Here is a 13612-nt window from a genome sequence, read left to right as displayed (position 1 = left end):
CTGCTAGGGAACCGGAGAAAGGTTCCGGCTCCCCGAGGTCCGCGGCACTGAAGCCGACACGCCGGAGAGCGCAATGGAGGCGCTCTCCAGCTCAGCACGCCGCGGCTGTAACCTGCAAAGCTGCAGGTAGGAAAGAGGAGGGAGGGAGGGTAAAAACTGCCGCAGCAGCTGACTATCTGCTTCCTTCCTAGCCCGAGTGAAGCAGACAGACGACGAGGGACAGGACTCAGGACGGTAAGTAAATCCTGAACCCTATAGGAGGACACCAAGTCCTCCCCACCTGTCCACACACAGGACAGAAAAAAACACGCAGGGGGAGGGGTGTGGTGCCCTCTTATAGGGACCAGCCAGGGGATTAAACCTGGCTAATTAAAAATTCCGCCTGTCCTACCAGCACACAGGGGCAGAAAATACCCCACATTGTGCCGCTGGTGGGACGTAAGGGAATAGCTGTGCCCTTCATCTGGATATAATAGGAACCTTAAAAAGGGAAAAGATTTAATGGTACATCTATTGGAGAAAATTGAAATAAAATGTGTGTTCTGAGTTTATGTATCAAGTAGGGTAAGATCTTGCTGTACATACTAAAAAATACCGGGTTTTTAAAGCTGGTGGCTACTCTGCTCCACAGTGCCTGCCATACAGTGGAAACCCCCCCTTGCTAATACTTTCAATGCCCAATAGCTATGGTGGGTGTCCATCCTTTTATCTTAAGAATGAACATATCATGTGAATCATCCCCACCATTCACCTGATAGAAGGAGCATAGAGAACCTCAGTAATGGGGAGAAAGTAAAATAGTTACACATATTAAGTCTTGAGAACAGATGTGTATTGTGGGACCTGTATAAACCTGAATAATATATAAGTGGCCTAACAATTGGGGAATGTCTGTTCCATTTAACATTCCCTCAAAAGACAAGGGGGCACTGTATTGTTCTGAGCGCTTATAGTTCTATGCTCCATCTCTTGTAAACTGAACGTTCTTTAATCCTGACTGCTGTAATAGGCTTGACTGAATGTCATGGTACAGGAAAGAAGAATAGAAATGTTACAAAACCTCCATCTAACCAACAATTATTGTATTTCTGCCTAGAGTACAATCCTTACGAGACTCGGCGTCTACCCTGGAGCTGGAGAAAGAGTCTCTGATTGAGATGATTCATAATGTCAAGAATAGCCAGGACATGAGGAACATAAGCGATGGTAAGCTATACTTTACTAGTGTCTGTGGGGTTGGGGAGCCTCTTCTGACGGCTCTAATGGATGAAGACACAAGGGGTTGCTAGTTTTCACATAGCTTAAGGCTGAAATCTCGTAAGTGAGTCTCTGTCTGCCCCACAATAATAATAATCATCAGCTATATCTGTCCATATTATCAGTTAGTTCTTAATGAAAGAAAATCCAAATAATTGTACTTGAAGGGATAGTCTATATCACTTATTTAACATGTCTGCAAAACCGTGGCCAGGAGCTGCATGGAGTTGGACTCCCAGTTATCACGAATATTCGATGTGCTTAACCCCTTGGTGTTCGGCCGTTTACACACATTCCTATGGTGGCGAGGTATTCGATCCAATACTACTCGCTCATCTCTAGTTATTACCCCTTTAGGCATCATAGTGTATATTAATACAATATAAATGCAGCTTCTGACCCACTTTGTGATGTTGCTATCCATTCACTGTCATACTCATTTAATATCTAGGTGAAAGAGAAGAACTGACATTAACTGCAGAACGTCTGATGACCCGCACAGTGACTGTAGAAGTCTCAGTGGAAACCATGAGAAATCCCCAGCAAGCCTCATCTCTACAGCAAGCCACCTTGATTATTGATGAGATCTTGAAGAAAGTCATGGAAAACTTGGAAGGTGGAAAGGCACAGCTGATGTCTTTATATGCAGCTTGTACTTCTGATGTCCCTTCTGTACCCATTGATCAGAAGTTCCAGTCTATCATTATTGGATGTGCAATAGAGGACCAAAAGAAAATTAAAAGAAGACTAGAAACTCTTATTAGGAACATAGACAATTCAGAGAAGTCCATCACGCTGTTGGAGAATCAGAAGCAGAAATCTGTTTCCCACCAGAACAATAAAAGCTAAAAGCATTCAGACAGGAGGAAACATATATGTGGTTAATAATTCACACTACTGTAGAGGGTGATGGGTCAAAAGAATCATAGCAAAACTTGAATGTCTATAAGTATATCCTACATATGTTCTGTAATGGGCTGTAGTCAGTATTAGTCATGGAAGTGCAGTCTCTGGGAAATATCAATCATTTCACTAGTAGTAGTAGTAAAGTGTCGCTGAAGGGGAAATAACATTTCTTATTATAATGTAAAGGCATTTACGAAGATGCTGGATACGTTGAGAATGCTATATTGCTGGTTATATTTTGAGAAATATGTGATTCCTATACTGGGTGTCAATGATTTACAAGTTTTTTTTACAGTGCATAAAGAAGGATTATTTTTCACTTTTCTATCATATAGGGGGTCATTTACTTTCACAAAATACATAAATTCATATGAGAAGAATTTACATACTGTTCAATGAAAATATTACAACTCTAATACTATATCATGTACTCGTGTGCACTTACACATAAAATACCAGAAGATATTAAATAAGGAAATAAATCATCCTAATGTCTGCTTTTTCTTTACACTACACAAATATTTGGAGGAGGGTTATGTAATGAAATGCAGGGCCACTTTCTTGGTTGCTGCCCTTTTCTTAGAATGTACTGTCACATTGTCACCTTTATACAGAATATACAGAATGAATGTTTATGGTTTAGGGCATGTAGCAGTAAAGTTGGAGATACACTTCACAAGGGTTGGTAAATGAACTGAGCAGTGTCACAGGTACAGAGCACATGTCACCAATATTACACTCATATGCATTTGGCACAGGGCCGGCGTCAGCGCACGGCGTAGTCGGGCAAGTGCTGGGGCCCACCAGTACTTGCATGTCCCGATTTCAGCTCATCGGCATCCAACGGACGCCGATGAGCTGAATACATAGGCGATTAAAGCAGGAGCTGTGACAGCTCAGCTACTGCTTTAACGCTGCGGCCCGGCTTCAGTGTGTATAGGGGCAATGTGATGACATCACATCGCGCCTACAACTATGTGAATGGAGTGAGAGCAGAGAGAGGAGTGGCGGGGGAGCGATGGAAGGTGAGTGTAAGTGTTTGTTTGTTTTTTGTGTTAAAAATTAAGGTGGAACATAATTAAGGGGGCCCATGAAACTGGGGGGCAAATGGAGGGTGGGGGGGGGAACGGCATGACACTGGGGCAGATGAAGGGGGGGGAAGGCATGACACTGGGGCCGATGAGGGGGGGGGAGAACGGCATGACACTGGAGCAGATGAAGGGAGAATGGTATGACACTGGGGCAGATGGGGGGGGGAGAACGGCATGACACTGGGGCAGATGAAGGGAGGGGAGAACGGCATGACACTGGGGCAGATGAGGGGGGGGAGAACGGCATGACACTGGGGCAGATGAAGGGAGGGGAGAATGGCATGACACTGGGGCAGATGAAGGGGGGAACGGCATGACACTGGGGCAGATGGGGGGGAGAATGGCATGACACTGGGGCAGATGAGGGGGGGAGAACGGCATGATACTGGGGCAGAGACGGGGGGACATGAAACTGGGCAGATGAAGGGGGGAGAACGGCATGAAACTGGGGACAGAGATGGAGGGGGGACATGAAACTGGGGGCAGAGGAAGGGTGTATATGAAACTGGGGGAGAGATGGAGGGGGGATATATAATTTACGGGTGACTGTAGGAGGATTATACTGTGTGGGAGCACACAAAAAATGAATGAGAATAGGTGGAGTCAACATAAAAGTGGGCAGAGCTAAATTTGCTGCGGCAAAAAGTTGGGAGGTATGGCGTTGGTGACGCCTACGTGACGTCACTTGTTTCATTTGCGACGTGCAGTGTCCCGACTCCCCCGCCTCCTCCACAAGGGGGCCCACTGAGGCTCTGTCGCCCAAGGGCCCATAAAAACCTGGAGCCGGCCCTGATTTGGCATATTCTGATTGGTATGGATATAGTTATTACCAGAGTGACAAACATATCTCTCATCTGATTCTTAAGGAATTTTCTAAAGTCTTTATATTAACCACTTCGGAACATTCAACCACCGTAAAGTCTGATGAAGGCCGACAAACATTTACTGCTACTCTGTGAAAATATGAATAATTAAAAATTGCTTCATTAAATATCAGTGCTAAAGTTATTTTCTTAATATACTATGAATTGGGACCCTACCACAGTACCCAGCAAAATATACTGAGTGCCACATACAAGTAACCTCTCGGACCCCCCTAAACGGAATACCAAACGCAATTTCTAGTGCTGTGCAGTAAAAGCACTTGGACCCCATAGACTATAATGGGGTCTGTTTGCTTGCCCCACGCTGCCCGCATGAATCATACGGACAGGAAAGTAGATTGTGAACTACTGTCCTGTCCGCATGTTCTGTGCGGAGATCTGGCGGCCCCATTATAGTGCCACATTATGCAGTAAAGGCTTCTGGGAAAGTCGGGCATGATGTTCAGGGTGCTTGCTATAGAGGGCAGCATAACAGAAGCACTGTCTCCCTATTAACATCTTGGGAGACAGATTTGCATCTGCCTCCCATGATCCCTTACAGTGGAGCGACTATGGCTGTATAAGTCTCCACACACCTAATAAGTGGTCTCTCCTTAAGGAGTGACATTATCCTCATAATCCGGAAATAACTTTAGCACTGATATTTAATGAAGCAATTTTTAATTATTTATATTTTCACAGAGTAGCAGTAAATGTTTTTCGGCAGTGGTGCCTAATACGTCAATCGCGATCTACCGGTCGATCACAAAGGAAGTATGGGTCAATAGCATGACTTTTTTTTTAAAACTTTTTTCTTGTTTGAACCAGCGCAGCCTTGCGCTGGTTCCAACGTCTACGTTTCAGCGTATGCGGCGTAATCACGCCACCTACACTGATACGCAGACGTCTGCCAGGAGAAAAGGATGTGGGAGCAGCAGCAGCATCGAGGTCGGTAAGTATGAGAACTTTATGTTTGTTTTATAATAGGCCGCTACCTGCTGGAGTATTCCCAGCAGGTAGAGGCCTATTTACCAACTTCTGCTTCCCATTGTACTATAGGCCGCGGCAGGACGGTAGTGAATAGGACCGGGCCAGGCCGCGATCCCACTACCACTATTATTATATTCGGGGGTCTTTTCAGACCCCCGAGTGTAATAATCGGAGCCCCAGGGGAGGTCAGAGAACATAATAAACAATGTTACTTACCTCTATGGGATCCGATGTCAATCTGACAATACTGCGGCCCAGGCCCCGCCAGGAAGAAGTGGGTAGTAGATCTTTTGACTTGGTCATTTTATAAGTAACTCGCATGCTGAAAAAGTGTGAGCACCCCTGTTTTTCAGCCTGTCGACCTTCATCAGACTTTATGGTGGTTGATGAGTGTAAATAAATACTTATGCAGCATATCCATGGATAACGTCCAATATCTTAGAGGGATTTTCCCAACACATATGTACATGTATTTTGTTGCTGAACATCTTGTATTGGAAGCATCCACCACTCAGGGAAGTGTGAACCGCCACAGTGAATGATGACGTCTGGCAGGCTGAAAACGTATACTGTTACTCCGTGAAAATATTTAATAATCAAAAATCATTTCACTCAATATTAGAGTGCTGCAGTTCTTTTCTTGAGTTACAATATACCTGTATATACTCGAGTATAAGCCGACCCGAATATAAGCCGAGGCCCCTAATTTTACCACAAAAAAACTGGGAAAACTTATTGACTCCAGTATAAGCCTAGGGGGGAAATGCAGCAGCTACTGGAAAATTTCAAAAATTAAAATGGTCGGAGTTTTTGGGTGCAGTAGATGCTGGGGAAGGGGAGGGGGTGTTTTGGTTGTCTGTCTGCCCCTTCCCTGAGCTTGAGGACTGTTATTTCTTCCCCCACTTGTAATTCAGTCTGGCTGAATATACATAGTTACATAGTAGATGAGGTTGGATAAAGACATTAGTCCATCAAGTCCAACCTATAACCCTACAATCCCTACAGTGTTGGTATTTGCAGTGCTCCTATTAACCCCTTCCCGACGGAACAGGAGCACTACAGATACCCTATATTCAGTAGCCTGGGCACTTTCAGACACAGGGATACCTAATGTGTATGTGTTTCTGTCATTTTCTACTTTTGTATGTATTATAGGGAAAGGAGTGATTTAGAACTTTTTTTTTTTTTTTTTAAATCTTTTTTTTTTTTTGCACTATTTTATGGGAGATTCTATACATTAACATTGTGGCTGGTCATAGAACCCCCCCCCCTCCTAAAAAAATAAATAAAATAAAATATTTTTTTTTTTTGCTGACTCGAGTATAAGCCGAGGGGGGCTTTTTCAGCACAAAAACTGGGCTGAAAAATTCGGCTTATATTCGAGTATATACAGTAGTACAATGCTATACTGCATTGCAGTATAGTAAATGGGTGATCAATTCACCTAAGGAGTCTAAAAATACAAGTAAAAATAAAAGATGTAAAAAAGTTTAAATAAATAAAAAAATTTTTAAATCACCTTAAGATAAAAAATAAAGAAACACATTAGGTATCTCTGAGGATTATATTTTTGATGTGTTTATGATGTATTTTAAAGCAAGATATTATTATCCCTTTGGGGCGGATGATTCCAATGTTAATTGCTTCCGATCACAGGACAACCCCTGTGGTTTTGTCTCTTTTGGTCTTTGAAGGGCATTCTCTATTGAAGTCTGCAAACTTATAACACAGATAAGGTTTATGGCTTTAATGATCAGGACTCACCAGAGAAAATCAGCACAGCCATAATTAAAAAGGATGCAAGTGCAAGACACACAAATTTCTTTTTGGACATCAGAGAAGGGGAATGAAGAGGTCGGGCATACATAGCTTACATAGCTTTCCCATATTCAGTTGATTACAAAGATGAAACATTTCAACCCCATCCCATACAGAGGAGTGAACTGACAGGGAATAGGAATCGGAAACAAGGGAGGCGACTCTCAAACATGAGACAAGACCTAATATTATTAAAACTGTCAAACCATTGGACATTGCCGGGTTGGATGGCACCCATCATTTTCCCCAAGCTCCTGGGGATCAGAAGAACTATAACTTTTTTCACTCTTTTTGCTTGTTTATGTCAACTTTTGTTTCTTCATTTAAGTACTGAACCTTTTTGAAAGTGTTAATGTTAGTCCCTATATGCTCTATGGATCCAATGCCTTTTAAAGTGTGTTTGCTGACTGACTGTTAGAGAGACATGTGCATACGTGAGTTGGGTTCTTACTACCCAAAATCAGTTGGTGGTGGCAGCATGTATTGGAGGTATGTGGACTGTGTTGAGGTGTGATTTGTACTCACTTTGCAGCCTGAGTGAAGATTGAGTGGAGTGAATAAACCCCTGACAGCTGCACCCACATCATGTTCTTGGGTGGACTGAGTTTGACAGTCCCCTTGTTCAAAAATGCCTGAACTCTAAACATTTAAAAATATTTATCCTATATAAAGAATACTGTAACAGGTAAAGAATCAAAGTGGCAGAACTCTTGTTTTTTTTGCCATTTCACTTCCACAAAAATTGCATGAAATGCTATGAAAACATCAGGCAGTCCTCAAAATGTTATAAATATAAACAACAAATTGTCCCTCAAGAAATGAAAGATTATGAATGATAATCTGTTTTCCCTTAGCCCAAACAGAAGCACAACTGGGGGGTATTCCTGCCCCTATGAGCTGTTAGGACAGGTGGAATTTTTAATTACCTAACAGCTTTGACCCCTATAAGAGGCCGGAAGACCTGCTCTCCCTTGTGTTAGTAACGAGTAAAAAATATAAGTTATATTTCACAAATATAATTAGTACAAAAAATAGTACAGAAATACAGCATAGGGAGGGAGCCTTGTGCTGCTGTTTGGGCTAAGGGAAAACAGATTATCATTCCTAATCTTTCATTCCCCCTACGCCCAACAGCAGCACAACTGGGGATTTAGCAAGTATAGCTTTACTCTAGGGTGGGTGCTCCTGGCAGGCCGACGCCAAGACAGAGTGTCCAAATGCTGTTGGACCCGTTGTCCGACAGTCCAACCTGTAATGTTTGGCAAAAGTTAGATGGGAGCTCCAGGAAGCAGCGGCACATATCTGCTCCAAAGACAAGGAACGTCTTTCCGCCCAGGATGTTGCCACTGCTCGGGTGGCATGGGCACGAACAAAGTCTGGTACCGGCTTGTCTTGGGCACGTAAGGAGCAGATGATAGCTTCCCTGATCTATCTTGACAAGGTTGGTTTTGATGCTTTGGTACCCTTATTGTGACCAAACACATTAAGTAAAAGATTCTCCGACTTTCGAAAAAGCGCAGTACGCTCTAAGTAGATACGCAATGCCCTCACCAAATCTAGTTTGTGCATCCTTTCCTCCCACTCCGAGGCAGGAGAGGGAAAAAAGGCTGGCAAGACAATTGCCTGATTAATGTTCTGGGGTGTAGGTACCTTTGGCAAGAACCCTGGAACGAACCTCAGCTGTACCCTGTCTGGAAATAAAGTTATAAAGGGTTCGGAGGCTGATAGAGCATGTAGTTCGCCAACTCTTTTGGCATAGGTTATTGCCAGTAAGAAGGTCACCTTGTATGATAGGTACCTGTAGTCCACCTCAGATAGGGGTTCAAATGGTGGCGAGCAAAGCCCCTGAAGAACCGCCGCTAAGTCCCAGGTAGGAACAGGGGGTTGCACCTGAGGGCGAAGTCTGGTAGCCCCTCTTAAAAACTGCTTGATTAGAGGATCCAATGATAACCTGGTCTCCAGGAGAGCGGACAGGGCTGATACTTGGACCTTCAGGGTAGCGGGTGCTAGCCCTCTTTCTAGGCCAACTTCTAAGAATTCCAGGACTGACTCTCTGTCAGGGTTGCGCTGGTTACTTGTACACCAGTTCTGGAATGTCCGGGCGATCCTCTGGTAGCTCCGGTTAGTCGATTCTGCTCTTGAGTGCGCCAAGATCCTTAGCACTCCCTGGGATAATCCTCTGTTGTTGCATATGGGCTGATTAACCTCCAGGCAGTGAGGTTGAATTTGTCCAGGCCTTGTCAAGGCCGACTGTTCATGGTTACCAGATTTTGTACTGGTGGAAGCCCCCAGTAGTTCCCCCAACTCATAAGAATGAGGTCGGTGAACCATGCCCTTTTTGGCCAGAATGGCATGATCACTATTGCCGAGGTCTGGTCCTGCCTGAGTTTCGCCAATACCTTTGGAATCATCGGAATGGGAGGAAAAACGTACGCCAGTTTAAACCTCCAAGGTATTGACAGGGCATCCACCGCCAAAGGGTTGTCTTCCCGGTACTGGGAGCAAAACCTTTCTACTTTGGCGTTGTATTGGGTGGCCATCAGATCCACCTCGGGGAGACCCCACGACTCGGTGAGCTGGTGAAAGATACCTGGGTGTAGGGACCACTCGCCTGAGGTTGCCAAGCCTCTGCTGAGTTGGTCCGCTAGAATGAGAAGAGAACTGGGAGAGGTTCTGTTCTGCCCAGGCGAAGATCAAGTTGGTGACTTGAAGAAGGGAGGGGGACCTGCTGTCTGAATATGAAATATATAAAAAAACAGTTGCTAACGCGGGTCAGCGAATCCTGCTGACCACGCATGCGTGGTCACTCCCGGAAGTGGTCCGCAATCCGGAGGGAACCCTTGTGCTTTCACAGTCGCCGCTGCTTCAGGCAACCACCCGCATCAGCACCTCCTGTCCTGCAACTCGTCGCAGCCACAGGACGGAGACCGCCGTACACGGGTACACGGGTTAAACCTCCCTCCTCCCCAGAAATGGAGGATAGGAGGGCATACAACGCCCGAAGGCTAAACCCTGCCTAAGGGCACCGCAGCCAGAGTCCACGCAAGTCAAAAAGTAAGTTCAATGTCTTTTTTTTTTTTTTTAAATACCAAGAGAGACAGAAAAAGAGAGGGGAGAGAGGGGACCCCTATAAGGGCCTAACACCTCTCCCCCTGTCCTGTCCCACAGGACAGAAAAAAAACACAAAGGGGAGTTGGTCTTCCGGCCTCTTATTGGGGTCAAAGCTATTAGGTAATTAAAAATTCCACCTGTCCTAACAGCTCATAGGGGCAGGAATACCCCAGTTGTGCTGCTGTTGGGCGTAGGGGGAAAGATGCCTTACTCAGAAGGTACACATAAGTATAAAAAGGTTTACTTAAAAATATCAAAATGTAACTAAAACTTAATCAGTTTGGTATGGTTGTGATTATACCCACCAACGGAATATAGGTAACATGACATTTTTACTTCTGTCATAACTTAGAAAGTTATTATCCAAAAATTTAGAGCATACAAAATCTATCTATCTATCTATCTATCTATCTATCTATCTATCTATCTATCTATCTATCTATCCATACATACATACATACAGTACACACGTGGACAAAATTGTTGGTACACCTTGTGTAATGAAAGGAAAACCCCACAATGGTCACAGAAATAACTTGAATCTGACAAAAGTAATAATAAATAAAAATTGTTTACAAGCCACAGAGCTTCTGGGAGAATGTCCAATGGACAGGCGAGACAAACATCAAACTTTTTGGCAAGGCACATCAGCTCTATGTTCACAGATGGAAAAATGAAGCATATCTTGAAGAGAACACTGTCCCTACTGTGAAACATGGAGGAGGCTCTGTTATGTTCTGGGGCTACTTTGCTGCATCTAGCACAGGGTGTCTTGAATCTGTGCAGGGTACAATTAAATCTCAAGACTATCAAGGGATTCTAGAAAGAAATGTGCTTCCCAGTGTCAAAAAGCTGACAATAAACCAAAATACACAGCTAAAAACGCCCATGAATGGCTAAGAGGAAAACATTGGACTATTCCAGGGGTAGGCAACCTTTTTTGTTCAGCGTGCCGATTTAAATTAAAAAATCAAAGATGAGGTCCTTGGAGTGCCGGGCAATAATTGTAAAGCTGACGACACCTACACTAAAGTCATATAGCACAAACCACAACATAGGGGTGCTGTCATACTGCGCTCAAAGCCACATGCGCTTACCACTATTTGCCTGGATACACATGTTTTTTTCCATTAGAAGCAATGTAAGTACATGTGTAACCCACAATTAGTGGTAATGTATGTGACTGGGAGCAGAGTGAGGTCATACCTGTAAAGAGCTGACACACAATGTACCTGTATGCTCCATCCAGTCCTCGGCTGTTAGTAACTTCAGTTTTCTGTAAGGGAGCGTTCACACTACAGTCGGTGTCCGACAGCTAGTGTCCGCTGCTAATGTCTGTTCAAAATCTTGTGTGGACATTAGCAGCGGACACTAGCTGTGTCTGTGACATTTTGCATTGATTTAAATGGACATCAGGTGCGTTCTTTTACTGTCCGTGTCTGTCCTTAACTGTCCGTTCTCAAAGATGTCCGACTTTTCAAGCAGACAGCAAAACCCGACATGTAGGTTTTTCTGTCCGCTTGAAAAGTCGGACATCTTTGGGAACGGACACTTAAGGACACCCACGAACAGTAAACGAAAGCACCCGATGTCCATTTAAATCAATGCAAAATGTCACAGACACAGCTAGTGTCCGCTGCTAATGTCCACACATAGATTCTGAACAGACATTAGCAGCGGACACTAGCTGTCGGACACCGACGGTAGTGTGAACGCTCTCTAAGTGAAACGCAGATTAATTTGTCACTTTTAGTTCCTGGCGGTGCAGTAACAGCAAAACGACAGCCAGGAATTAATGGGTGTCACACTTTCAACAAAGTGAATGCACTGGTGCCCAGGAACTGGATTTGGCTTTAATTGCATCAAAATCTGCAACAAAAATGCTGCATTTCTGCAACGTGGGGCCTCAGCCTTACGCCTCCTGCATACAAATGGCACAGATGTGGTTCTCACTGACCTATACATTAAAAATGAATTGACAGGGCTGCACATGCAGACAGATATAGGGGATGTATAGGACACATATAGGACCTGCTCAATAGTTTTCAGTTCTTCAATTTGGCCCAGATACACAGCCACAAAAAGAATGGCTGTATATATGGGTCAATTGAAATATATAGGTCTGTACTTTATCCACAGTTGTAGAGTCTGGTCATGTGCATTGCAGGTTAACTCAATGTGCCTCATATTAATAGCAGTTAACCCCATCATGTCCCTCACATTAACCCCCTGTGTGCTTTACATAAGGGACACTGATATGTGAGACATATGGAGGTAATAAGTGAATATCTTCATTATATAGGTCCTTTATTAGTACCTCCATATGTCTCACACATCAGTAACACTTATGTGAGCAACACAGGGGTTAATGTGAGGAACATGATGGGGTTACCTGCTATTAATGTGAGGCACATGGAGTTACTAAAACAAAATTAATAACCCCAAATGCCTGACATTATAAGGTTAGTAACACACACGTACCTGGTGTTTTTACTTTCACTTTGCTCTCCTCCTCGGGGCTGCAGACTGCAGAAACTCCTCACATGTAACAGCAGCTCCAGGGAGCCCTTATCCTGTGCAGTGAGAGGCTCACCTCTGATTGGTGGGCAGTGAGAGAAGGGGGCGTGTCCTACACAGCAGCTCTACCAGAACACTGAAAGGACGCCCTCTCTCAATTTAGTGCATGAAGGTTGCGGGCTGGCTGGCAAAATAGGCCTTGCGTGCCAGTCTTGGCACGCGTGCCAGGGGTTGCCGACCCCTGGACTATTCTGAAGTGGCCTTCTATGAGCCCTGACCTAAATACTATTGAGCATCTTTGTAAGGAGCTGAAACATGTCGTCTGGAAAAGGCCCCCTTCAAACCCAAGACAACTAGAGGAGCTTGCTCATGAGGAGTGGGCCAAAATACCTGCTGAGCTGTGCAGAAGTCTCATTGACAGTTACAGGAATCGTCTGATTGCAGTGATTGCCTCAAAAGGTTGTACAACAAAATATTAAGTTAAAGTAACCATCATTTCTGTCCAGGCCTGTTTCATGAGTTTTATTTTTTTTTTTTAATTCTGTTGAAGTGAAAAGCAATGTCTGACTTTCATTTGTTCATTTTCATAGATTTTTTATTTATTACTTTTTTCAGTTATTTCTGTGACCATTGTGGCTTTCTCTTTAATTAAGCCGGGGGTACCAACAATTTTGTCCACTTGTGAGTATGTGTGCGATTATATATATATATATATATATATATATATATATATATATATATATATATTGTGAGCCCTATATGGGACAGTGACTAACAATATCTGTAAAGTGCTGCACAATATGATGGCGCTATATAAGTAAGCATAATAAATAAGTTAAAAAAAATTATATATATATATATATATATATATATATATATATATATATATATATATATACACAAACCTGATAAAAAAAGAAACAAAAACCCCCCAAAACATTGTGACATCTTCCGCTACAAGTTTTAGTTCTGCGGTGTTTTAGGAACTGAAATTTGGAAAAGAGAACATTCTGGATGGTGTTAAGTGATATCTTTGTGTTAAGCTTTAATGGATTTTAC

The 13612-nt window shown here is 43.5% G+C and overlaps 1 protein-coding gene across 1 annotated transcript in view; it reads left to right on the top strand.

Moving 5' to 3' along the window:
- Window positions 1–2655, top strand: part of BAG2 (BAG cochaperone 2) — a 31167-nt gene extending 28512 nt beyond the window's left edge. Inside the window, exons 2-3 of the mRNA XM_075266670.1 lie at window positions 1097–1206; window positions 1709–2655. Of these exons, the coding sequence (XP_075122771.1) occupies window positions 1097–1206; window positions 1709–2106 (508 nt within the window). The 3' untranslated portion in view covers window positions 2107–2655. The remainder of the gene's footprint in view (window positions 1–1096; window positions 1207–1708) is intronic.
- The last annotated feature ends 10957 nt before the right edge of the window (window positions 2656–13612 follow it).

This window comes from Leptodactylus fuscus, chromosome 3 (assembly GCF_031893055.1).
Source record: "Leptodactylus fuscus isolate aLepFus1 chromosome 3, aLepFus1.hap2, whole genome shotgun sequence".
Taxonomy (NCBI): domain Eukaryota; kingdom Metazoa; phylum Chordata; class Amphibia; order Anura; family Leptodactylidae; genus Leptodactylus; species Leptodactylus fuscus.
This window is presented reverse-complemented; position numbering and strand designations above follow the sequence as displayed.